This window comes from Maylandia zebra, linkage group LG18 (genome assembly GCF_041146795.1).
Source record: "Maylandia zebra isolate NMK-2024a linkage group LG18, Mzebra_GT3a, whole genome shotgun sequence".
Lineage (NCBI taxonomy): Eukaryota > Metazoa > Chordata > Actinopteri > Cichliformes > Cichlidae > Maylandia > Maylandia zebra.
The window spans coordinates 33,193,784-33,221,382 of record NC_135184.1 but is presented as its reverse complement, the minus strand read 5'-3'; the positions used below and the strand labels follow the sequence as shown (position 1 = coordinate 33,221,382).

At 41.7% G+C, this 27,599-nt stretch overlaps 1 protein-coding gene across 2 annotated transcripts; it reads right to left on the bottom strand.

The window, feature by feature from the left end:
* Positions 1-1,923: 1,923 nt before the first annotated feature.
* Positions 1,924-27,225, bottom strand: xrn1 (5'-3' exoribonuclease 1). 2 transcript variants are annotated; one of them, XM_014410931.4, is made up of 41 exons: positions 26,979-27,225; positions 25,748-25,980; positions 25,165-25,262; positions 24,183-24,292; positions 23,959-24,069; positions 23,791-23,876; positions 23,624-23,711; positions 23,326-23,494; positions 20,949-21,016; positions 20,679-20,816; positions 20,408-20,580; positions 19,259-19,348; positions 18,810-18,966; positions 18,544-18,663; positions 18,269-18,438; positions 18,029-18,146; positions 17,711-17,806; positions 17,375-17,478; positions 17,107-17,241; positions 16,790-16,952; positions 16,327-16,440; positions 14,958-15,056; positions 14,749-14,864; positions 14,481-14,627; positions 14,273-14,362; positions 13,541-13,676; positions 13,371-13,427; positions 11,245-11,377; positions 11,064-11,133; positions 9,739-9,934; positions 9,504-9,593; positions 9,322-9,405; positions 8,866-8,910; positions 8,604-8,684; positions 8,341-8,478; positions 8,114-8,249; positions 7,870-8,033; positions 7,648-7,761; positions 7,446-7,542; positions 6,383-6,564; positions 1,924-5,858 (listed from the first exon to the last, which is right to left on the bottom strand). In XM_014410931.4, the coding sequence occupies exons 1-41, from the start codon at positions 27,051-27,053 to the stop codon at positions 5,529-5,531; spliced, it is 5,121 nt and encodes a 1,706-aa protein (XP_014266417.2). In that variant the 5' UTR covers positions 27,054-27,225; the 3' UTR covers positions 1,924-5,528. The 2 variants fall into 2 exon arrangements, with proteins under 2 accessions (XP_014266417.2, XP_014266419.2); XM_014410933.4 differs by having other exon boundaries at positions 9,510-9,593.
* Positions 27,226-27,599: the final 374 nt, after the last annotated feature.

Genomic DNA, 27,599 nt, shown 5'->3' with positions numbered 1-27,599 from the left:
TATCAGTAGTAGTTCTCAATGAGAGGCTAAAACATGTTGTAACAGTCACAGTAATTAGTAATCAGGAATTTTTAAAATGTTAGCTAATATTACCCTATTAGTCAACATTGTTAGCTAACATTGTTAGCTAATAGGTTAATGGGTCACACCAGTTCAAAAGGCTTGTTGCAGCAAAGCCCCTGAAAGCACCAGACTTGTGTGAATATGAATTCATATTTAATCTTTCATTTATATGAAGTTTAGACAAGTGGATGTGCAATTTTTTCTTTTTTGCTAGGAAAACAGGAAATGGGCACAGAAAGGTACTAAATCATCCAAATGTACATCGAAATAACGCAAAAGTAGAGCTTGTGAACACAAGCAGCGCAGCCTGATCTCTCTTAGGCAAGCTTTCTTGTCATTTCAGAAATAGTTCTGTGTTTTGAAGGACATACTGAAGATCTTTGGATGTTGGCTGACTTTAGTTGGGTTTTCTCTTAGAACCTTGAACTCTGGGTTCTACCCAGCAGTGTGTTTGGGATAACTGTCATGTTGGATCAAAATCTGACTGTATTTTCAGTGTTTATAGTTCCATCAGTTTTAGCAAGATCCCCAGCTCCAAATCATGGTATAGCCTCCACCATGTTTTACAGATGGTTCTACAGTCACAGTTGTACCTCTCTCCTAACCTCCTCCACAAAGATTGACATCCACCAAAAATTTCAAATCTGGATTAATCACTTCATAAGACATGTTGCCACTTCTTTTCAGTCAAACTTTGGTCTAATTTGACATACCACAGGCTCTTCTCTCGGATCTCTTCCCTGTTACCTTTAAAGGTACAGTTAGCTATTTTTTGAGATTATATAATAATAAATAATATCATCATCATAAATATATACTATTAGAGTAATTTTACCATTTCACTGTCTGTAACTGTAAATTTTTTTTTAAACAAAATTTTAGGTTTATGAGAATTCATCTACTAACATACATAACATTGCCAAAGATAGAGGAGAAAAAAAAAGCTTGTAGGCGTTTGTGTGCCATGGAGGCAAATTTTAATTTGTGCCAACACTTTCAGAAAGAAGATATGAGGGAGCATAGCTATGTTTTATCTTCGGAGGTCTCCTTCACCAAAGAGGTGAAAACATGAAGGAAAGAAACAACCTGACCGACATTTTAATAAAACACCATCTCATCCCTCCTCACCTCAACAGTCAACTCCAGAAGTAAAGTTGGGGCTCTAACACAATGTTTCTCTATTCCCAATATTTCACAATTACTTAATGTTAGTAGTAGCGATAGGAATCAACAAAGTACAAATACTTTGTTACTGTACTTAAGTGGATCTGTAGCTTATTTTCTGACAACTTTTTACTTTTACTCTGTAAATTTTTCTGAAAATAGTTGTACTTTTTACTCCTTACATTTTCAAAACAGGCTTATTACGTTAGTTTCAACGGTATTATTTATAGCATTCATACTTTGTCCATAAGTTGTGGTGGCCTGTCATCAGCTTCTAGCTGGCGCTAAAGAAGAGGAGCGAGCGTAAGGGGAATAACATTTTTTTAACCAACAAGTAATTTCAAATGCAACGTTTCTGTCCACACAGACAGTTTGTACAGTCTGTTATTCAAATGTTGCATAAAAATACTTCACAGAATTTTACCTTTATACTGTCTAGAATAAAGACATACAGCCTTCTCCAGGGTAAACAGACCAGTTTCTTACCTGGCATGCTGACTGTTTGCTGAGGTAAACATACTCAGTTTTTAAAGTGATTTTTTCTGGGGGGAGGGGGGGGGGGGATTGTAAAACAATGCAAATTACTAAATCGACACATTACTTTTTTGACTCCTGATTTATTGCAAAGTTTTGATATTATTTAAATGTTAAAAAAATAATGTTTACAAAAATATTTTTTATACACAAGCAGTAGAAGAAAGTCAATGCGGTTTTATTTATATAGCCACAAATCACAACAACAGTTACATCAGAGCACTTTATATTGGAAGGTAAAGACGGGACAATATTAGAGAAAACCCTATATCAGACAAACCCCTATGAGCAAGCAGTTGGCAAGAGTGGGAAGGAAAAACTTCCTTTTAACAGGAGGCAGGGTGGCACATACCTCTTCATATGAAAATCCCCTATATGTAAACAGAGTCAACAAAATAGTCAAAAACATGATGGGGGTGTCAAGACATCGCCGGTCTCTCTGATCCTTTTGCCTTGATAGAGATCACGCAGAGATGTTTCAAAGTTTCACACAATCCTTTTATTACCCATTTCCTGGCAGCAGAGGGGCAGTTGCCCCCCTGTAGATGTGCCCCTGGTCAACACATAACAGTCTCAAGTTATTACTCATTAAGAAGGTCCTGGATAATCTCCCCATCTTAAACTTAGAATCACATTTACAAAATGAGACCGAGTCCTTACTGTGGGTCACACCTGAGGGCTTCTGTAGGACTGAGTCAAAGCCTTCTTGCAACTACAGGTACCACCCTGGTGGCCATTAAGAAAAAAGCAAGTTTCAGGCATTGCCTTCTTTCAATTTAACGAAAAAATAAAATCAAAAAGGAAAAAGCCACCGTCACAGCCATGTCGTAACAAAAGATTCATTTTATTAAATGGTTATGTACAAGACATTCCTGAATCAAAACAGCAAGTCCATAACGCTTCATCTTCTGTTACCTTTACATCTTCTCGTAATCTGAGTACCTCCCCTCCCCCCCCACCCCACAAAAAACAACAACAAAGGACAAAAAGAAACAAACAAACAAACAAACAGGTGTGCTTCCATTTTCAAAAAGAGTTTTAAACACCCCCCCCCCCCTTATTGCACCAGACCCTTACACACTTCAGTCCCAAGGTGGCTATGAGGGTCAGTCTTAAAGAAAAAAAGGGGGGAAAATTACTGTAAGCCTGCATCCCTCAAAACAAGGACCGGTTAAATACAAAACATGGTCTGGGTAAGTACAATTTAATTTGTCTCTACAGCGGCTTTACCACAAACATTACTGAAGCGATAGTCGAATTACTTACAAAAAAAAAAAAAAATCAAGATCGTCTATAAAAAGGATGTCCGTAAAATCCATAGTTCAAAAAAGAAAAGCCTTTTTAAAAATGGTGAGATTATTTATGTGTGACTATGTAGTGATGCGTGGAAGTGGCTAACTCAGCTGAGAATTTATATCAGATTTAGAAAAGCACCGACCAGGAGCTGAGCTATGTTTCCAAAAGCATCTTAGACACGTGGTTCACTCCACGGACGAGTATGTTTCCTATTAAAACTCTACTGCTGTCTTATATTTGGGCTGTGCTGACAGATATAAAGCCGCTCTGAAATGAGACTATATCAGGTCGGACACCTGATCAGGATTCTGAAGCTTAGCTGTCATCAGCTGTGTGAGGCCTGTGCTCTACACAGTTAATAGCAAGCTCCTACAATAATAACACGACTATCACAGTGAAATAAACCTTGAAACAATCACTACAATGTGGGTCAAACAGATATTTGATGAAGACATCGATAAATTTCAAGAGATTCCATATTCACAAGGTGTAAAATTAACACTGTGCACAGATAATTATTAAAGTTGGATAAAAAGGCGACTGTAAACCAAAGAATTTCAATAGTAACTGGCACAGAAATTAGCAGGCTCCTTATTATAAACAAGAGATACAGCCCTAATCAAACATCTTCAGTAGATCACTCCAAAAAATTTAATTTCGACTCAAAAAGAAATCAGGTTAAGATCTTTTTTTTTTAAACCTGGATAAAATCCACCCATAATAAGCATAAGATGCTTTTGGAAACTCTTGACTGTAGCAGTGTGAACGTTCCTGCAGGTCCGGCAGAGCCGAAGAGAAGAATCAGACCATTTTCCAACAGCAAAAAGGAACCTCTCTGTAGGTGTGTGAAACTATCTGTGCTGGTGTTAAACAGCTCTGCAGTGGCAAGTGTGTGTGTGTGTGTGTGTGTGTGTGTGTGTGTGTGTGTGTGTGTGTGTGTGTGTGGACTCGAATAATTTGGGATTTCCTCATAGTTCTGCATTTGTGCAGGTGGTGTGAATTTAGTCGTCTTGTTTCTAGGTGCTGTTAACAAACCATGAAAAGTCTTTAAGAAAAAAAAAACGATGAGCCTGAAGTAAATAAAAGGCGGTGTGTGAGCAACGATGACCAAACCCCAGAAACAATAAAACATCACCCTTCCAAACAGGATAGAGCTGCTCTACGATGGCATGAATGGCTGTAGCAACAATAGAAGGCCCCGATTTCTGCATAAACTTGTTTAAAAATGTGATGTATGCAATGGGGGCTTCTACCACAGCTACATGTCCCTGAGAACAAGGTCCACGTCACATGTCATTGGGACCTGCACACCATGCTAACAGAGGAGGGTTGAACCTGCTGCACTCAGACGTCTTTTTTCAGTCCATGAAGTCTCATCCAGCAACACCTGGAGTCTGAAAACCTCTCAGCTGGGAAGGAAGACTGAGACCGTCAGGAGTCCAACTCTACAGGCTGTTCACTGTTAATGCCCCCTCAAGGAAATATGAAATGCTCTCAGTGATGCATGTTTTTAGAGTTATGTCAAAGGTCCTCTTAATCAAAAAAAAAAAAAAAGGAAAAAAAAGAAAGAAATCATTCCCTTTTTAAGGCAGCGTCTCACTTCAGCACGAGGTTTTCTTAACCACTCAAAATGAAATGTAGTCACAAGACTGCTTCCAAATCTGCTCCTGTGGAGACACTAATGTTCTCTGCTCGAGCAGGTGAACAAAGCTGGCGGTTTATTACTATTGGGGGTTTGTGTGTATGACTTTAGGCATTTCTTTTTGTCTAACATAACACTGTAGTCACCACAATCACTGCTGAGAGCAACATCCAACAAAAGCAACAAACACAAGTAGTTAGAAAAGGCCCCCAGAAGATGTGTCAGGGAGCTGACGGTTGCTCGGGGAAAGTGTATTCTGCAGCCTCTTGGTGAGTGGTTGCTGACAGTGGCCAGAGTGAAATTGGCTGCAAACAGGCATAGAGATCACCGGCAGGCTGCTGTGACTTTCCCCGAGCTAACCAGCATGTAGGCCTGCATGACTGAGGTTCAAGACAGGTGGACACAGAGCTGTATCGTGGATAAAACCAGTTAATTTTAGTATAATAAATGATCATGAAAATCAGAACCTCGCTTGTGGTCTGTAGTCTGAGGGGTCGCTTTGGAATGTTTTGTGGCCTCAGCACTGACTGGGCGAGTACAAAGTTAGTGCTACAAAGAAAAGACGAGCTGTAATAAACCTCCTTTAGTGGGGAACTACGATAATGTGGCACAGACCTCAACTCCTGAGGAGGAGTCTGCAAGTTGAGCAGTGAAGCACATTTACATGTTTCATTGCTGAAAAATAAAAAGGCTCGTCTGAAGCTGCTCTTGGCTCTGTAATGACTTTCACATCGATGAGAGTTTGATCAGGAATGCTGAGACACACACACACACACACACACACACACACACACACACACACACACACACACACACACACACACACACCTCATGATTCTGAGACTTGAGCTGCCTCAAAGTTGACTGCTAGCTTCCTTTGCCGTCTCTTGGAGGCAGAGCTGGGGGTGTGGCCTGTTGCTGGCATGGTTTGCCTAGGTGGTGTATGCAGTGCCGTCGTCGTGGAGTCACCAGAGGAGAGGTCGCAGTTAACAGCTTGTTGGTGGATTTTAACGCTCTGTGGTTCAGTCTGACCTTGCAATTGGCCAGTTGGCTGGTTCTGGGATTTCTGTGCTTGGTTCTTAGCAACAGTTTGGGCAGCACTGTAAAACTCTCGAGTTTCCTGGTTCCTTTTATTTGCCGACACTCGTTTCTTAGTCACCTGACAAGGTGAAAGATAAACAGAAAGCTGAGTTACCAACCTGGCCTACGTCTGCACAGGAAAAGATAAATGTATTAACCTTTTTCCATTAGCACCTCCTGTGGTCGGCTCGACACAGTTTTCAGGGTTTTCTGTTAGTTGGTAGTATCTGGTACCTGGTACTACCAACTAATAGACTGCATGCCACCAACTGGCTACTCATTGGCGTCAATGAGTCGTGAGGGCACTTCCTTCACAAATATGAAATCTGTAACTTTTGAAAGCCTGCAACGGGAGAAATGGCTACACAGAAACAACACTGTGGTCCCGAGTCTGACGAAAAGCCACAAATCGAGCAGCAGGTACAACATCGCCTAGACGCCCACCTTTGTTGTATCATCCGTGTTGCATACAAATGGCGTTACAGGACGCTCCGCCATGTTGCTATAATGACCCTAAGCACACTAGGTGATACTCAATTGTAATGGTAAAACAAGTCGAACCGATCCAAGTAGGTCCTTATGGAAAAAGGGCTTATGTGTTACCTGTAAGGGGATGAACTGGTTGTGTGAGCCAATGGGCAGTGTCGTTGCAGGCTGGGGGCGCGCAGCGCCAGGGAAAGTCCCCGGTGGGCCGTAGAATGGCTGGTTTTGATGGTGCTGAGGAGGCACCGTCATTCCCCAGAGAGGAGCAGGACCGTAACCCTGTGGGGGCAACAGCACACCACCTGGAAAACAAGAGCATACTCCTAAGATTAAAAAAAAGATCATTTTTAAGGCTTAAAAAATTTGATATGAATGCTGCTACTATTAATTCATCCCCTGTCACAAGGGTTCACCACACTGAGGAGCTCTGCATAGGGCGATAATCAAAATCTCATATCCGATATAAGACATTTATCGTCCCGACAACGATATAAAAATCACAAACATTTTGCATTTTCTGTAAATTCTGTGAATCTCGGGCAACTCGACGCGTTTCCAGCTGGGCGTCGTGTACCTGGAGTCGAGTGTTACATAAGTTGAAACAGCCGCAGCTTTTTTTGTGAGTATTTATGACATGGCATGCTGCGAGAAAAAGCCTGTTCTGAGGTTTATTTTTGAGCACCTGACGGCTCTTTTTGGCCTCTCGTCCGTAAACACTGCGTACTCTTTCACGTGTTTCAGTTTACTTTGAAAAATCTCAACAGGATCTTCAGCTTTATTGTGAAATGTTTATGTGGAAAATAAACAAGCGGACGGCAGAGCCACGCGATGGTTTTACCATCGTCGTTGCTAAGGACTACGCATTAAACCAGGCGCTAGTCCCTCCGTAGTGTGGTTACATTAAATATAAGAGAAAGAGAGAACTTTAAGAAATTCCACAGTGACCATCAAAACGATGAAAAGTTTATTTTGCGACACCATGAAACAAACGATAGCGTAAAATGAAACGACAGATGTTTTCATATCGTCCTCCGATATATGTCGTTATATCGAACAGCCCTAGCTCTGTATGTTTAATCTGGCAGAATTTTACACCAGGTGACCTCGACCCACTACACTATGGAACACCTTAAACTGATGTTTCTAAATTCATTGATGAAACCTTAAAGAAAGACAGACTCACCTTGTTGGTTGAAGACAGCTCCCATGTGGGGAGGTCGTATCTGACCCACTCCTGTGTACAGAGGAGGTGGGAGGGGGAAGCCTGACCCGAGTGAGTTCTACAGATGCACAGAGGGTCAGCAACACATTTAATGTTTATCTCATTGGTTACAAAGTTCAGCCTCTCACACTTGTGAATCAAATATCTGCGTTTGTGTGTATACCAGTCTCTGAAGTGCAAAGAAAGCAGCTTTCTCCTTGGCATCGTGTTCTGACTGGCACTGTGGGCCATGAACCATCAACCCGTTGGACAGTTTCACCTGACACAGCACTAGACCCTGCGTCGGTGTTAATGGAAATGATTCAGAGTGGGGCACTTGCGAAAGTGGGAAACGCAGAGTAGAAAAAAGTGTGACGTAACAGAAACAGAAAATAGAGCGTGTTACCTGTCTGTTGCGCATGAAGCTGAAGTCAGGTGGCGCCATACCTAAAGCCCCACAGATGCAGGCCAGCTCTGACACCTTACTGCCCAGCAGGGCGTTGGCAGAGGCAGCAGGTGCCGGAGAAGGCAACACAGGCGCGTCGCCGTGTGGGACGTTTATTTTTGCAGCTGGAGGGAGAAAAGTAATGATCATAAGGAGGAGAATACAGAGAAGAAATTTGCCTGGGATTTAGAAATCACTAAGCTACCGAGTTTCTTTGACGATCGTCTCCTGTTCTGCTGCTGGCCAGCAGGGGGGGTGCTGTTTGACGTCTCTTGAGCAGATTGACTTCCTGTTCCAGTGCTGTCAATTTTAAGCATCTCCTTCAGCACCAGGGTTCCCTTCTATAGCGACAAACCACACACGATCATTTATGCTAAGTGGTTCTTCTAAAACTCAGAGGTTCCTCTTATTTTGGCTTCACCGCATATTTACCATGGCAAAAGACTGTGGGGATAATGGGCCATCTGGCTGGCTGTCACCTCCTTGTGGAGGGGCAGGAGGGGGTGGGGTTTGCTGGTTACCCTTGGAGATTTTTAGATTGGCAATGAGGTCCTCAAATTGTGTTTCAGCCTGAGTAAGAAAAAGTAAAGAAACTGTAAATCATCGTCTTGTTCAGGGTACGAGATTCTGACCAGAGATAACCCTGAAAAACCAAAAACAGGCAGAAGTCAAAAGAAGGATTTGTGTTTCTGCACCTTGTTGGCTATATTGTGTGAGGGAATAAAGGAGCTGACATCTTCATTTTTCTTCAACAGTCTGATGCCAGCAGGTGGGGTCTGTGAACAATACACACATCATCAATTCTAATCCAGTCCACGCAAATACAACAGAGCAATTCATGCAAACGCACGTCGCTGTTAACATGAACGTGTGAAAACCAAAAATAAAAACTGATGAATTTAACATGATAAACTTAACCAATTGTGCACAACAGAAACAGCTGATGTGTCGACTCACAGATTTGCTGGCGGGTTGGTTCTTCCCCTGCTGGGAATGTCCTTCCTAGAACCCGAAACACTTTTTTAAAACTATTGTTTTAAAAGCGTAATTCAAGAATTAGTAGTGAAATAAGGAACATCACCAGAGCACTCTTTGTATTCTGGTTAAATTCCTATATAAAAACAAAGTTCCTAAGTGCCTATGTCACTTCACTGTTAAATCCTGAAGCAATCACATCAGCATTCATGGAGGAATTTCTGTATCACATCTATAAGCTTCAGTCTGGTTTGGGAAAGTATGTGGTTATTTATTTGAAACCATTACAAGTTCACTTGAACTAAAATAAGGACAATACAGTAAATATTTCTCAGCATTACTAGTTTTTCCTTAAAATTCCTGCTGGACTCCTAGGACAGTGAGAGAGAAGTTTTAGAGGAATCTAAAAAGCTGGTGTCTGTTTCACTGAAAACTTACATTGTTGTGCCAGTGAGCAGGAGGCTTGTTAGGAGGGCCTGTGTTCTGCAGAGACTGCCATACATTACTGTACTCCTCTTTGTTCTGGATGGAGAGAACGACATATGTAGAAACAAGTCATGTTGCACGCATTGCTGAGAGACTATAACAGTTAGGCCAAATGGAGCAAAACCTGCTCTTACCCTGACCTGGTGCTTTTGGATGGGACCTTTTGAGGGAGAGCTCCTGTTGCCCTGTGAGGCAGCCTTTGCCACACCATGTTTGTTGTTATGCTACAAATAAAAAGCAGTTGGAACAGTGAAAGAGGAGAAAGAGGAGGGATTTAGGTGAAACTGTGGAAATTCCAAATCATTTCCACTATTCCAAACTGGGGAATAATTTGTACATGAATCTACTGTGAGCATTCCACCCTCCTACCTGTGTGGGGATAAAAGGTGAACGAGGAGAGTGGTTCAGGCCTGCCAGCTGCCGGTACGAGCTGAAGTTGCCGCCAGTGGCAGGCTGCGGTTTGACGATGGCGGTGAGTTTGTGGCCAGTGTGATCAACCCGTGCTCCGTGGGAAAGGTTGATCAGGGCGCAGGGAGGGAGGCGGTAACAACGAGAAGATGTGCACCTGAGGAAGCACATGAAGAGGCAAAGCAGCTGTGACCGTCTGCTGTAAAGAGGAACACCTTTACTCCAACAGTATCCTGGTATGGACATCGTGTGTGTTCTGTTACAGCCTGACTGTATGATTTTGTGTTTTACCCTCTTCTTGTGCTTTATGTAACCGTTTTGTAAAAGACTGCGCACTCTGCAGCTTTTTCTGTCTGGTGTAAAGAAACTGAACACTGAAGTTGACGGTATGACGTAGTAATTCAGTCAAAGAAGAAAAAGTCTTGTCAATTATTGTCAAAGTAACAGTAGGTTTTAATGAAGTTTAGTTAGCCATCTAACACTGATCCATGAGCAGTTCGTTTCAGGGTGACTGTGATGGCAGCGTATAAGACAAGCGAACACTTTTATCCATTCAGAGCTGCTTTGGAGGAGGACAGACTGATGTGATCTGGCCGCTGCCTGTGACATGCTCACACATGTGTTTGTGTGCAGTGAACAAACTACTTGGGGAATCTGTTTGAACAACCATCTGGAATGTTTGCTTAACAAATCTGCTTTAAACAACTGTTGGGAACCATTAACGGATGATTACTCCTGCCATCCAGGTGAGCGTTCATGTGCAACCTATGACTAATAAAAAACAACAACTAACATTAACAACAGGCAGCAAAGACCTCTCTGCTCTTCCCCTGCCCACTGCAGCTCAGTGGGTAATGGATTAAAGTATGTGATCTGGCAGCAAAATCAAATGCCCTCCCATTTCATGTTTGTAAATTGGGAATTGTTTAGAACTGACCATTCCCAACACTAATTACATAGTATTTAGTATTTATTTATTTATTGTCATTGTCAGAGAACAATGAAATTGCATTTGGGGCTTCCGCACAACCCGTAAAGAAAATAATGAAGAAAATAATAAATACCCCTTAAAACCCAAGTGTAAATATTTAACCCAGTGTGACTCCAGTGCAATAAGACAATCCTTAGCAACAACATGAGAACCTGACAAGTAAGTTCAGTGCTATTAAGAAGTTGGATATGGTTATTGTCCGTGAGAGGGGGGCAGAGAGTTCAGGAGCCTCACAGCCTGTGGATACAGGCTGTTGGCCAGTCTGGATGTTCAGCAGCAGCACACTCATGGTTACCTGATGTTGAGACCTCCAGCAAATTCTTCATCAAACAGCACTTCATAGAGAACCTCTGCCTCGCGCTCCGCTAAAGAAACAGACACAGATACGGTATACTGTTAATCACGCTCTTGTGTGTTACCCTTGATATGTGCAGACTTTGCATATGAGGACAATGACGGCTGACGGGTGTCCTCACCTCCTTTAATGCCAATGATTGTCCCTCTGAGTCCCAGCGGGACGGTGAAGCTCTCCCTGATGTTGATGACTCTGTCAAACAGACGATATTCCGCGTCTGGGTCTGGAACTACACCCTGCTGCTGCTCCAAGGGCTGCACACATATTTTTATTAATGTTATCAACTAATCTGCCATTGATCTTTTAAATTAACTGATTAGGAAAAAAAAATTAAAAAGAGAGAGAGAGACTGTGTGGCAAACATCCTTAAACACACTGCATGAAAATGCCAGGGGTTCAAAAGTAATAGGACATTTGGCTGCTGGCTGTTTCAGTGTCATTTCAAATATTAGCTCACAAACAATCAGGGTGCATTGAGAATGCACACTCACGCATATAACCATAAACCATACAGGATGAGTCTGAAATTTGACCTGCAACCCCGGTCATGATTGCGTGGAGCACAGCACACCCAGCATCATCTCTGTGGCCACTGCACATTTGTAATTCATCACTGAACATCAGTTTCATCCAATCAGCCAAAGTCCACAGTTGCTTCTCTTAAGCCCACTGCAACAGGCTTTTCTTCCAAACACAAGAAATGAGGCTGTTCCAGATCACGGTCACTGCTACAGTTTTCTTGTGTTGCACATGCACCTTTGGTCTGATCCGTCCTGACTTCACAGTGTTGCAGTCTGATGACAGACGCAGGACATCCCAACCCACTCCCTTGCTCTCTCTTTTGCTGCCCAGCCTTTGGGCTTAATCTCTTTTGTTAATAAACAACATTTATCAGAGGTTAAACGGGTGACTTGTGTCGCAGCCTTACAAGCCAGCTGTAGCCTGTTTCCCAATGCTTCATCATAAACACTTGTTTGTGCCATTTTCTAAATTCAAATTCAATTCGTCACATACAGTCATACACAGTACGATGTGCAGTGAAATGCTTACACAACTGCTCGTGACCTAAAAAAAAAAAAAGACTATGAATAGGAGAGGAAATAAATATGAAAATTAAAATGAAGGGTAAATTTAACTAGGAAAGAATAAAACAAAATATAAAAATTAAAGTTAAAATAAAATAACTACAACAAAATACACAATATAGAAAATATATAAGAATATATGAAGAAATATAGAACAATAACAGCAGCTGTACGAGTAATAAATGGTAATGAAGAAATGTCCAGGGTTGTGCAATCCACATATTTAAGTGACTTGTGATAAAGTGATTTGATTAGATGACCACGCAGTGCAGTGGCCACTAGTGTAAACAAATGTCCAGAAAGTCCAGTGTGTGTAAGAACTGTATGTGTGGGTCAGTACTGTGTGGTGGTGTGATTGAGAGACCGTATCGCCTGCGGGAAGAAGCTCCTCCTCAGTCTCTCTGTGTTGGTCTTCAGGAAGCAGAATCGCTTTCCTGACCTCAGCAGAGAGAACAGTCTGTTGTTGGGATGGCTGAGGTCCTTCACCATCTTCCTGGCCTTGGTCCAGCACCGCCTGCTGTAGATTGAGTGCAGGTCAGGGAGCTCGGAGCGGATGGTGCGCTCAGCTGATCGCACAACCCTCTGTAGAGCTCGTCTGTCCTGCATGGTGCTGTTCCCGAACCAGGTTAAGATGTTTCCCGTCAGGATGCTCTCTATGGTTCCTGAGCACCTTGGAGGGCAGTTGGAAGTCTCTCAAGCGTCTGAGGTGGTAGAGACGCTGTCGGGCCTTTTTCACCACGGTGTTGATGTGACAGGACCACGACAGGTCCTATCCATTTCTTTTTGTTATGCGTTTTCTTTTTCCAGGGCATGATGCCTTGAATTTTCTGATGTTGGTCATCATCTTGGTCCACAGCATGTTTTCCTTTCATAACCTTCCCATCTGGTTTGTACTTGTTCTGAGTCAGCTGTGTGTAAAATGTTAAGCAACTATGTTGGATTCCTCCTTGAAGCAGCTGCATAATCCTTTTTATTGCTACACAGGAATTTCCAAAAAATATTACATGTGATTGTTGTTTGATATTAAACTGCTTTAAATCATCTGAACTTTGGCTGACAGGTCTTTATGGGGTTACCAGTCCTACGGGTTTTTTTTATAACACAACCACAGCCCCTTTCTTTACAGGCACGATGTTAATACGTGCATGCCAAAGGTACTCACCCTGAAGAGGAGGTGAGGCTTGACTGTGACGCGGACTTTCTTGGTGCTCTTCTTCACCTAAGTCGGCGAGAGCGAGGCAGGAATGGAGAAGGTACAGAGGGAGAGGCGTGTGAATGGAAATGCAGTGAATACACAAAGAACTTCTGACTTCTGAAGTCTGTAGCTGTCACCTTGGTCTTCTCCACTGCTTCCTCGATCCTCTCCACGATTGCAGCATCCAGCACTTGGAGGTCACAGGATGCCCTGCTGATGGAGCTAACTGGGTGACTTTTTAACCATGAAGTGATTTCTGCTACCTTCTCTGCCCTGTTGGGTTAAAAAAAAAAAAAAAAGGTCATTTAGTCATTCATTTATTTAATCTTCAACCTTCAGACATTGGTGCAAGAACAAGATGACAACCCCTGGCTCTAAACTCCTTGTCATCACCGGCGGGTGAAGCTTTATGCTGAGAACTTTTACCCTTACTAACCAAAGGTGATCCAGCTGACAAATGAGACACCAAGTGAGAACATATCAGGCAGGATGGTGCTTTAAAGCACCCCCCCCCCCTTTTTTCTTTTTTTTTTTACTCTCATGGATATCAAAAGATAAAGATGGACTTCATAGCTTATTCAGTGTGAATTTAAACTAGAAATGTATTTTGAAAGAGGACAATTTCACACAGACTTCTATAAGTGCTTCTTTATGTAGCTAGAGATGTCGCCACCTGATGGCCACAAGAATGAATACAGCTTTTAGACACCTCAGCATCAGCTACACTTTTAAGACCTGTAAGCTACGTCCATCTTTTATATACATCTATGATCCCTAAACAAGTTTTTTCCCAGCAGGATGGAGTGAACGCAACCTTGGCAGGGGACTAAGTAAGGCCAGGGCCCACATGGCTGAAGCGTCCGTTTTACCCATTCTGGTCTTCTCCAGGCCAAATGTCATCTTCATAGAAAACATCATCGTGACTGTTTCTGGCCACGTTGTTGAACACCTCTGAAAATCTACAAAGAAACACAACCGCACCATCATTTCTAAAAGCTTCGTTCAATTCATAGGATAACCGAACATTAATACATAAGTTAAAGAACAGCGGTTTTCAAAACGACTCATTTGTTTTACCTGTCCAGGTATTCAGCCAGCAGCTCCTCCACAGCAGCAGAGTAGAGCCACTCTTTTTCAGTTCTCTTGGTGTATCCGGGAACTTCCTCGTTCTTCTTGTTGAACTTGAGGTTCAGGCCAACGTTAGCTCTTTGCTCCCCACAGGGACTGGACACAGTGAAGAAGACTGAAAGCTTAGACAAGGACTGTACCTGAATACGTGACGTGGTGCCAACAACAGCTCAACTCACTGCAGATATCCTTGTGGCATTTCTACATAAGCACTCACTTCTTCTTAGAGCCTCTACCAATGAAGATGCTTCCAGAGAAGCGGGAGACGAGGTAACCGGTGATGCCGAGACGAGAGGCCAGAACGTATCCAGGACTGTATTTCACGCTGTATTTCTACACGACACACAAAAACGTATAAGGTGAGGGGAGAAAACTCGCAAAACTAAACGTACATATCCACAGAACGACTCCACGAGCTCGTCTTACGTGTTGGTTCTGGATTAAGGGCTCCAGCTGTGGCTCATGTGGCACACTGAAGACCACTCGAATCCGCCCATCTTTGATGACATCTTGGGAATCTTGCACCTGAAAATTTATATTAATATGAATATGGAGATGTGGAGCATTAATCAGATAGACTTTTTAAAAAATGGCTGGATTTCTATACCTGCCATGGTAATTAAGAGACGGTGTGTTTCAGGTCAATTTACAGAGTAACATGAAAGTAAAGTAATGAGTAGTGTAAGAAATTACTTTCTCCTGGGAGAAATTACCGTAATTGTCGGGCTATAAGCCGCTACTTTTTGCACAAGCTTTGAACCCTGCGGCTTTTAGTCAGGTGCGGCTTTTCTATGGATTGTCCATGATTGTTGTCATATCGTAAGACGATTTGTTTTGTTTGTTCTGCTGTTGTACGGCACTACGTTGCCTGGCGGAAGGATCGGGGTTCAAGAGTGGTATGTTGGTCACATGTCCGTCCGCCAGGCAACGTAGTGCCGTACGAAGTAGCGCGAAAAACAAACTTCAAAGTAGCGCTACGCGTTCAGCGGGAGGCGTGGATGATGAGCGGCGATAAACTTGCGAAAAGCAAGTTATGCTCAACTCCACCGGTGGATATTCTCTTACATATGATGAGTCAACATTGAAACACCTGCGGCTTTTAGTCAGGTGCGGCTAATGTATGTACAAAACAGGATTTTCCCCTGATTTTAGCTTGTGCGGCTAATATTCAGGTGCGCTTTGTAGTCCGGGAAATACGGTAAGTAACATAATGCATTACCTGTAAGAAAAGGGTTCTGTGTATAATGAGTAATGGCCCCAACACTGATCTCAGCAAAGAGGGGAAATACCTCCAACATGCACAAACATTTGACCCACAGGTCATGAATGCAATGCCTTTGATATGCTGCTTAGTGATGCTGGTGAGTCTCCAAGCTCAGTCAATGAGAATCGATATGAGAACCAATAAGGAATCGAATTGATAATGGAATCACTAAGTTCTTATCAATGTTATGTTCATATTGTTTTGCATTACATCATTAAGCTTGAAACAGAAGGTGTTTTTCACAGATCTGTTCTAAACTATATAAATAAGCCTCTTAATTTTTTTGTCTTTTTCCCCTCAGAGTATCGAAAAAATGATTGTGGAAATCAAACTTATCTGACAGTCGCCGATGATATTAATGCACAGGTGACAGCTCGGGGCACAGTGTTTTGTTTCTTCACTTATATTGAATGTGACAGTGTGAAAACACGGACATTATACTCGGATTCTTGGTTTAAATTAATAAAAAGAGTAACTTGGGTAACGAGGGAGTAATCCACAGACTAAGAGAGCAAACAGTGGATAACATACCTCTCCCATGGCACCGTAGTACGGGTTTCCCACCATGAAGACGGTTGTTGTTGTAGGAAAGAGCTCATCTAAGCTCTTGAAGCAGGCCAGAGATGAGCAGAAGGCTTTGATATCCTGAGACCATGAAGATAAGGAAGAAGTGTCTTTAAAATAATATCTATAAACACTTAAAAAAGAAAAAAAAGGTGATAAAATCAAAACCATGTGCAGTAAACCTAAATTTGCCTAAAACTACTCTGACAATAACCAGAAAGAAACTGAAAGCATGTGTTGGGTTTATTTCAGGGTTTAGTTTCATTAATATGGCTGCACTCCTCAGCTTAAGCAGGTTTTCTTCTATTTTCCTGCAGCATGAAGACCCTGCTGAGAAACACCACAGCCTCAGTGACATATACACTGCTATAAGAGTCTTTCACCCATTATTCTCCGTTTTCTTCTCGCTATCATGTTTGTGTGCAGGTACCTTAACAACCGCCTGGTAGGCAAAGGGGAGGACCTGTTTGGCCCACTGTTTCTCCAGTTCCACCACACCATTGGCTTTGGGAACGTATTTTCTTCCAGTCAGCAGTTGGCCGTATAAAACCACCTCTGTCTCGTTTATCACGATGCCTTTCCTCTTCAAATAACTACGAGAAAGAAAAGCATAAATAACTAAAGAAGCCAAAGAATATGATGGTTCTGGCAAAGAACAGAAGGATTGTTTCAATAATATGAAAGAGTAGAAATGACTGAAGATGCATACAAACTCAAACACTTGCATTATTTTGCTGAGTTTCTTACTATTCAGTGATTCCTTGGACATCCTTAATCCAGTCCTTCTGCTCCTTGTCAGACAGACAGGTGACTTTGGCGGGAGGAGGAGTGCTCGGCCTGTCATACACTCTTTGGACACCCGGTGGTTCCTCAAGATAAAACCTTCAGAACAAGTTGCAAAAATTCACTTGTAAAGTCACTAAAGTCTCAATATAATATTTTCAGATTTTTCAGTTTCAGATTTTTCTACACATCTACCAGAAAAGTCAGCAGTCATAGCAAAGCCAGCTCTTACTTCGTTTCTCCGTCTGACACTGCAATGATGCGAGCTTCCTCTAGATGAGGCCAGTTGACAAACACAGACTTTCCCAGAACTTGTGCAGCAACATCATCACATGTCTGAAGATAATGACAAGAAAGAAGGAGAGAGGCAGAGACACAGAGGATAAGGAGACTGCCAATGTTCCTAGAATAAGACCAAGAGGTGACTGGGTGTAAAAAATATTTTATGCAGTTCTTTTAATTGTATAGACAGTGATTCCAAGACTTCCAAGGGACAATTGATCAGTTCTTAATAATAAAGTGTTGAAGCTTTATTAAACTAGATCTAAAAACATAAACAAAAGCTCACCGTTTCCCCTTCCTGGTTGGGGAGGATATCCAGCAACATGTTCTCCCCTCTGCTACTCTGCTGGAACACGACCACCCCGCCTTTCTTCTTGTAAAACTGAAACGACAGTGAAGGAGCCAGAGCATGAGAGTTTGAGAAAGGGAGATCATCTTATAAAGACTGCTGAATTTACTAAACTTGCTATACTTCTTTTTTCTTCTTCTTAAATTGGCAGAATTAATTTCAGATTCATACGTTGGTTGTGAGTTAAGACGTATTTAACCAGGTTCGCTCCAACTTTGAACAGTTTAGTAGTAGTTCAGTTATGCACATGCCCACCTTGTGTTTGATGTGTTGTAAGGTGGGAAAGCCACAGAAGTACAGAGCTGAGCGGTCAACGGGCTTGCTGACGTGATCTAATGAAACTTGCCAAGCATCCATGGGGATGTGCGCTGTCCTGTGATGATCAACCACAAAAGGCAATCAGCCACAGACAAATATGACTGTTGAATTTCACCTCAGTAGGACCAAACGCATGAGTCGTTTTCAGAAACAATGAGGATCGTTAAAGGCATCTACCTGACGTGGCAGTGGACGATGTCGGGGAACAGTTGAGGCAGGGGGGAGGCGTAGGCGAAGTCCATTTCCCTGTCGTACGAGTAGACTGCACACTCTGTGTGGCAGTTCCTGGCCTTCTCTTCTTTTGTCAGCTTCCTGTTGCAGGCCTCCATGGCTGCTAATAAGCACCTCTGTTCGATACACACACAACATAAAGTTACACACAGTTACAAGTTGTCAAATTTGATTTCGACAACAGACCTGTGCCATTTCTTCATTTCGAATTGTGTGTTTACCTCATCTATGAATGGAATGAGCACCACAGCCTCCCACTCCTGCTGCTTGCCATTCAGGTCAGTTTTAAAGTCAAGAGGGTAGTACTCAATAATAGCTGAACTTTCACTAGTCATCAGATGCTGAAACATAACAAAATACAGTATTACGATCCCCTGTATACTTCCTGTCCTAATGTTAAAACGATTTCTATATTAAATTATATTTTTATTTCTTAGAGTACATCTTGTGCATTTTATATGAGTGAACTTGGATTTGCATTTGTTACCCTGTAACACTCGGGCAGCAGTTCCATGCTGGCAGCAGGCAGGACTGCCAACAGCTGCTGGAAGGGCATGAAGGGCTGTCCATGCTCAAAGGTCAGCTTTAACCCAGATACATTCCTGATGTCTGACAGGTAGGGAGCGTAGTGGTAGGGGTAGTACCTGCAGAGATAACACATAATACTCAATATAGAGGTTTAAAGAAGGAAATCATTTACTTATTGTTCTTCTCCCCAAAGCAAATCAATCAATCCACTTTTTCTGTGAAATAACTTTTATTAGACAGTGAAGGTTCAGAAACCCTCATTAAAGCCTGCTGTGTAGAAATATGTCGAAATTTGAGCCTCTCTTTCAATCCTCCCACATTTCTGTGAGACTGTTAATGAGCTGAATTCTCCAATAACAGAAAGAGAAAGATCAGGGAGTAAATTACACAGAAGAAAGAAGCACTCACCAGCTCCAGGACTGAACTCCATGGTAATAGTAGTGGAGAATCCACTGGATACCTTCCACATAACACTTGGCTTGGTTGGCTAGAAACTCACTTCAAATGGAAGAGTGAAAACATAGTTACAAAGTGCAAGCTGCTGTGATGAAGGGCACTGTTAACATTTAGCCAAGTCACTTCCCTACCAATGGGATCGTTTAAAAAAGGAAACTAGTAAAAGGGCATCACACTGCTGGGAAACAGCAACACACACGCACACAGACAGACACACAAGCATGTCTATTCTAACTGCTGATAAGGGAGAAAAACAGATTTTGTCAGTCTTAATAGTTTTACCCTTTAAAAGGTATGACGAGGTAAAGGCTGCTGTACAACATCTTAAAGTGCACCTATTATGATGTTGATTTTTCGGTCATAGATGAGCATTGTTCCAATGGTGGACGCCTGAACCCTGTGAGCCAAAACCTCCAAGTCCAAGAACAATGTTTACCCTTTAATATTTGGTGGACCTGTTTCCAACAGTTATGGTTAAACTAAATGATCTGCTGCAGCTTTGTGATCCTGTGTGTTCATCTTTAAGTCAAGAGCACAGTGTTTCGCTATACTCGGATGTTGATTCATTACATAAGACTAACACACAATGTGTTTATGAATACATTCCATTTCACCCGGCCTGTTGCCACTTGGTCTTGCTGCACCTAGAGCAAAACACAATAGCAGGTGCAGATACCAATACAACCTTGTGCCAAGCCCTACTCCTTTGCATGTTATCTTTGGTCCCAACCTGCTGAGCGTCACACGACTAATTCAAAATACCTTTTAGTGCATGAAATACAAGAATTTTAAAAGACTGACATGAAAATTTCAGTCTCAAAGTTTTGTTTTTGTGCTGGTGAACACTTTTCCAAAAAAAAAAAAAAGAAAAAGGGGGGGGGGGGGGGAGTGGTGACCAATCATTTATCTGCGTTATTGAACACTGGTCATTCTAACTTCACTCTGTCTCAGCCAGTCACTGAACGAAGATACAACAAACAAAGAGGTGAAGTGAAACTAAGAGTTAAAACAATGAAAAGTGTCAAACTTCTGTCCCAAACATTTTTAGCTTTCTTCTTCCCATAATTTGCTTTTTGTATGCGTTTGTATAAGTTCACTCACTCAGACACCACGTCCACGCCGATCTTGCTCATGTAGTATGTGCGTTTGTACTGTCTGAACTCTGTTTCAAAGATATCATCCTCCTCCTCTTCATCATCTGCTGCCGCTGCTGCTTTTTCCTCTCCGGTGACTTTCTCTGATGTAGTCAGGGAAGCCAGACAGAGAGCAGAATCCTACAGATATTTTTTTTTAAAAAGTCAATCACTGGAAAGAGACAGACATGAAAACAATGCTGAAAGACACAATGCATATTTTCAGTGCTGGTCCCTACCTCATTCTTTCTGGCGTCTTTGCTGGCAGCTTCCTTCTCAGCTGCCAGTCCAGCAGCTTCATTCAGATATTTGTTACCAACTTTGCTTTCAAACCACTTCAAATCCACAAAGACCTCATTAAAATGTTCCCGGTCAAACTGGCAAGACATGGGGAAAAAAAAAAAAGTACATTTTGGCAGAATACATTTGTTTCATAGCAAACGACATCAATCAGTATATGGGACTTGATCTTAAAATGAATGACCCTTAAATAGAAACTAGTGTCTCACCTCAGCAAGCTTCTCCAGGTATTTCTCAAAGTTTCTGAGGTTTAAGTGACCGTTCTCATTCAGATAACCTAAAACAAACACGGGGACATTATTTTATATATGTGAATGACAATAAACAAGTGGGACATGAATGTTTTTCTATATTGTACTGGTTGACAATTCTAAACTATCTGGGCCAGCTGGACAAGCACAGCACATGGAACAAACAAAAAAACAACATATTTTGTGTATGAGAGGCTTTCAAATTCTGAATAAATGCTCAAAAAATACATCCCTGCTGCATCAGTTCTTTTTCTGGGGGGGGGGACTTTGTCACATGATAAAGTTGGAGCCGCCAGAACCAGGCTCAGGGTAATTCTGCCAGCTTCACGTTTAAAAGGTTTCTTCCTGTTCAAAGGGAGTTTTTCCTTCCCACTTGGTCATAGGGGGTCAGCTGATTGTTGGGCTTTTCTCTGTATAATTGTTGGGTCTTTAGCTTACAGTATAAAGTGCACCTTGAGTCAACTGTGGTGCAATAGGCAAGGCAAGTTTATTTATATAGCACAATTCAACAGCAAGGTGATTCAAAGTGCTTTACAGAGACATTAAAAAACAAATAAAAAGCATGATTTAAAATTGATTAAAAAAATTTTTTTTTTAAAAATCAGTAGTTAAAATGTAAGTTTTGAAATTTAAGCTTAAAAGTGTGGATTTGGTGCTTTATTCAAATGCAGCTGAGAACAGGTTCAACCTGGATTTAAATAAACTGAGTGTTTCAGCTGATCTGAGGCTTTCTGGGAGTTTGTTCCAGATATAAGGAGCATAAAAGCTGAATGCAGCTTCTCCGTGTCTGGTTCTGACTCTGGGAACTGATAAAAGACCGGATCCAGATGACCTGAGGGATCTGGATGGTTCATACTGGGTCAGGAGGTCATTGATGTATTTTGGTCCTAAACCATTCAGAGCTTTATAGGCCAGCATCAGAACTTTAAAGTCTATCCTCTGACGGACAGGCAGCCAGTGTAAGGACCTCAGAGCTGGACTGATGTGGTCCACTTTTTTGGTCTTAGTGAGGACTCGAGCAGCAGAGTTCTGAATGAGCTGTAGTTGTCTGACTGATTTTTTAGGTAGACCTGTAAAGATGCTGTTACAGTAATCAAGCCTACTAAAGATGAATGCATGGACTAGTTTTTCCAGGTCCTGTTGAGACATCAGATCTTTTATCCTTGAAATATTCTTGAGGTGATAGTAAGCTGACTTTGTTATTGTCTTAATGTGTTTTTCTAAGTTTAGGTCTGCATCCGTCACTACACCCAAATTTCTCGCCTGGTTTGTGGTTTTTAGGTGTATAGATTGAAGTTCTCTGGTGACCTGTAATCGTTTTTCTTTGGCACCAAAGACTATTACCTCAGTTTAGTTTCTGTTTAGCTGGAGAAAATTGTGGCACAACATTCAATTAAATTATAGAGATACAATTTAATTGAACTCAATAGAATATACATGAATACAGCATGGTGGCTTTCTTTTTTTTTTCGCATTTCTGCTGTATTTCATCTTTTTCGCTGAGTGTGTGTTCAAAAATAAATAAATATTTTTCATGCTTTTGAAATCCAAATTTGTTTAGACTACAGTTCGTTACAGGGGACAGAGCGAAGTCCTAAAGAGTAAACCACTAAAAGGATACAGTGTATGCATCTGTCTCACCAATAGATGATTTCGTCAAATGTTGCAACACAACAAGCATGAAGAAACCTCACTGCACATGTTGCAATCTGTTGTAGAGACCCACCTTTTAGCACATCCCAGCACACCCACTCACTTCACCAGATGCACCTTGTTTAGTTCTCTCACCTTTGATTGGGTGTGGTGCTTGTCCTTGATTGCACTCACCTGTCACACATTATATGTCACACAGTATATAAGGACTGCATTCACTTTTGGCTCACTCTTTCCGCACTTCCACACGGGGCGGCAGCTGAGGTGAGGTTCTGTTTGGGTTTTTATTTTATGTAATGTTTAAGGTACTGAGTAACTTAAATCTCTGTTTTCTTTCAGCATTGGCAGTCCATGTGTGTCTTTGTTTCCTTCCTTTTTTTGCCTTATTTATTTGAGAATAAAAGGAGTACCCTGAAACTAATTCTGCATTAGATGGCTGCTTTTCTTATTCTAACCGGATGAGCCCATGAAGCTGATTGCTTCAGCCCTGAACCTTCCTCCCTTCAAAACACAATCCACTATAATTATTATGGAATCAAATAAGCCTAAGCTAAACACTTTAAAACATTTAAAACTGAATTGAAATGTTTGGTTCCAACAGAAATGACACTGAAAACCAAACTGAAAGAAGAAACTAAAACTAAAAACTGAGGAAAAACACAAGATACGAGTCTGGTCTTACCCCCCAGGCTTGGTAGTACACTCATGTACGTCTTGTACAGCAACGGTAGAGCGTCATGATTGATGTGAAGGTTGGGGAGGTGAGGGATGAAATCGTTTCCTACCAGGAAACCCATTAGAATCCAGTCATCTATTACTCGCTCCAGGTCATAATCGGAACCCATCTTATTCTGAAAAAAGAGGCACAAACATTTAGACGTCATACAATACAATTTAAAAAGCATATATTAAAAATTTATCATAATATGAAATCTCGCCTGGCATTTAAAAGCTGCCCACTTTAGGCACGCTTGTCTCACCTTGAGCTCAGAGAACTCGTAGTCGATATACTCTCTCATCAGAGACAAGTGAAGCAAGTGAAAAGTGGTCTCCTCTGGAGCTGTTATCCTGAAATGGAACAAAAGAGCAGGGTTCACAAAACAATGCAGCAAAACAAAGAAAGACAAAATAGACTGAAGAGAAGAACCTCTTCTGGGATTTCTTCCCTCCAAAGCGGACTTCCTCCCTGAGCAGAGCGAAGTTTGGCTCGTGGCTGGTCAAACCCAACATAATCTACAACACAGAGTGAAGGACAGACTGAACCTTCAGGCACTGATTTGAGCAAAATGTTCATCAACGATCTGTTTAAACGTACCAGGTCAGCATCCAGGCCGTACAGGCAGTGTCGCGTGTTGGGGTCATGATTGGGCTTGGTGTTCTCTGACCGAATAAACTCCATGATTTTGTGTTCCCCCTCCCCTGGTGTCTGTAAAGAGAAGAAACACAAACTTAATACATTCATTACCGACTCAGAAACAGTACAACAGTACATACAACAGTTACACATACAACAGTTACACATACACCACTCACACCCACCTCGTGACCGGACAAGTACACTTTGACATTCTCCCATAGCTTGTCATTGGAGAGCTTGTTGTGGACGAAATACTTGAGCTGTTCCTGAAGTCGCACCATGAACTCAGTGCCTGGAAGAAGGATTTGAGATTAAAAGAACTGCTAACATTTTCAGAGACCTGTTCTCTGTATATCTCTTAAGGATCCAAGAAGAACTGAGCAACCCAAGTGTTTTCAGCTGCTCAGTTCTGCTTTCCCAAGGGGTCGCTACACCAGACAGATCTGCATATTTAATTTGACAGAGTTTGAAACAGGACCCTTACAGTTAATCCAGGCTCAAGACTAACAGAAGAGGTACATAGGCTGGGTTTTGTCCTGCTTGGGTTGAAATGGGAAATCTGTCTTATATAACGCCTGATTTAAACTTCTGCAGGGAATCTTCATAGAGCCTACAAAGTAGGCTACGTAAGTTGCCAGTGTAGTTGTCGGTATGCCGTTCCACACATTTATACCCGTCCTGGTTCGTCATGTGTTAAACACAGTGTGGTAGTATCCTGGTGTTTTAAACGCAGTGTCAATCGATAGAAACAAATAAGATTCTGGATTCTGTTTTCCCCCTCCTGGGTCTCCACTCTTTGCTTCTGGCACTTTTCTCTTTTTATCCTGGGATAAATATATTTGTCCCACAAGGTTTTCCACTTCTTTGTACATTCCCTCACATCCACTCCTTGGGAAAATATTACATCTCTGCGATGACCTATTCGCTAATGATTCTAGGTAAATACCAACGATGCGCTTTGGCTAAAATGTCAATGTTGAAAAACGAGTCACTGGATGTTTACATCTGACATGCAAACATGTTTTTAATAAAAATATCACATACAGTACACATATAAAAAACACAGGGACACAAAAATAAATTCAGGTGTTAAACTGTATCAGGTGGTTCTGATCTGTGTCTGTGTGATGAGCATCTTTGCATGAAGCTTTAGATCTTCCTTACCAGGAGTGATACAGTTGGAGTCGAAGCGAGCCTCTGTGGGAAGCACCTCTCCTTTATCCAAAGCTTTTTTTATCTTTTCCTCTGCTTCTTTGGCGGACCTAGACACACAGACACCCACACACAAGCGCACACCCACAAGTAGATATAAAAGAGAGAAGGTCAAATTCAAAGTCTCAGGCTGTGTCTCTGCCTGCAGTCTGTGTTTCCCCTCCTGTCTGTAACACTGAAGCACAAAATGTTGTATTTTAGCTCAAGCCTGTTTGCTGCTCATTCTTCCTTATAAGGTAACTCACATAGGGCTCAGGTTTACAACTGCAGCCTCAGAAACATCACATAATTATACCCAACATCTCTAAATATATCTGAAAACAGACATGACACTATAATCAGATAACTAAGAGAGAACGTGGCATTATTTATAGTTTGGATTCAACATCAGGGTACAGGCATGCTAATAAAATTCCATCTCTTTATTTGGTCAGTTCAAGAAAATCTACTCCCAATATCCTAAATTTAGTGATTCTCAACAAGTATTATGATAGGATTAGCATTTATTCATTTAGATTTATTCATCCATCACAACCTGAATCTACGTCCTCTCTGCTGGTTCATCTTCGCCCTTGGCGCCACACCATCCACCGCCATGAAGAAAACCTTGCGAGGCTTGATGATCCTGAAGAGCACCTCCAGGTAATGGAAGATGTCTGCAAAAATCTTTTCCTCAGAAATGCGAAAGTGGACATCCTCATCGTTTGGGTGAGAACACTGGTGGATGATGCCGTTCATGTCCAGATAGAAGTTGTCAAACTCTGGAATCTGACAAAGACAAACTGATCACATACCTAGTACATTCAGGAACATGACTTATCGCTCACAATGACGAGATCTTTCAGGTGTGGCAGATGTTTTTAGGAGGCTGATGAGTTAAAGGAGGGTATATTTGACAGTCATAAAAACAAGATAGTAAGCTCCTTTCACCTGACACATAAAAAACAGTCTCATGAGTATGCCATCCACCTTTGATAACATCAGACCTTTATGTTTTGTTCCGTTTTATTTACACCGGTACCGACATGAAACATAATTCCCATATTTACTGTTACCAATTTTCTGCTAAAGGTGGTTATTTACTGCTTTAATACAAATGCAAAGCTGTCTGAGGTAAGGAGGGTGACACTGAACAATGTGCGCTGATGAAACTACTGCTGGGGGAGTGAAATAGCGGCTTCCTTTCTGCTCAGAGTGTAGAAAGTGGTTCAAGTCCCCCCGCAGTTACTCAAGTAGCCTAAACTCTCACGTTATTCGAGCTGTGGCCAACAGGCTGAGCTCATACTTCTGACATTTCAAACAAGTTCATTGTAAAGCGCAGTTACTGTTAACCAGCTGGTAACAATAACTACCCGAGCCCCTATAGATCTCTAGTTATCATAAAAATCAGTTAGTTAGCCAACTGCAAGAGCTTATTGTTGTTTAGAATGTTCCTGACCAACAAAGGCCAAAATTACCCAGTGGTAACTCATTAACATTTTATTTGTTTAGTGCGAATAAGCGCACAATGGAGACCAAAATAGCATATTAGTGATGGAATTTGGTTAATAACGTCATGCCTATCCTGTGTTTAACAAAAGGATGAAGTGAAGAATGTGTGCTAAAAGCAGAGTTGTCCATTCGCCAGAAAACCATTGGTAAGCTACGTGGAATTTTAGTTCCGCGGCCCGCTATAGCTCTCTGATAGCGAACAGCTAGCTACGCTAGCACTGTGGCTACCAATGACAGCGGTCTGTGAAGCTAACCAGTCACCGCTGTTTTCCTACCTGATGTTCCTTGACAACTTCACTGAGACAAGGGTAGCGTTCCGAAATCCAGCGGTAAAATTTTGGCACTCCCATCTTCACAACAAACCTCTTCAGCCTCTAGGTAAAAACAGTAAACAGCAAAAACTGGATGGAGGTGTTCGCCTATGCGAGGAACTACAATGTAGCTGGGGTTTAACCTGGTTACATGAGAACTTGCTTTAGACTCAGGTTTTGTTTCCAACGGCTGCTAAGTAGCTGGTTGTCCGTTGTCCGCCGGAAAAATCGTTCCGCCGCTTTTCGAGAAAACATTTGTTCCGTTTTTTGTAATTTTTTTGTGTTTGTTTACTTGCTTTCTTTTTGACATCTCATAAGTACATAGTACAACGTAATGCATATTTCTACGTAGAAAATATTTAAAATAAATAAGCCAAAACATTTTTACAAAATGTTGTATTAAACGTAAATTTGTTGTTTGCTAGAAAATAACTTTGCAATAAATGTTATATAATATTTATTACAAAAGTGAGTAAATGGTTGTTTTTTGTTTTTGTTTTTTATAGAGGCTGAGTTACCCCAAAACATCAAGTTTTTGAAAACAGCCTACTTAACATCTGAATCCAGAAATATCAGGAATCTTAT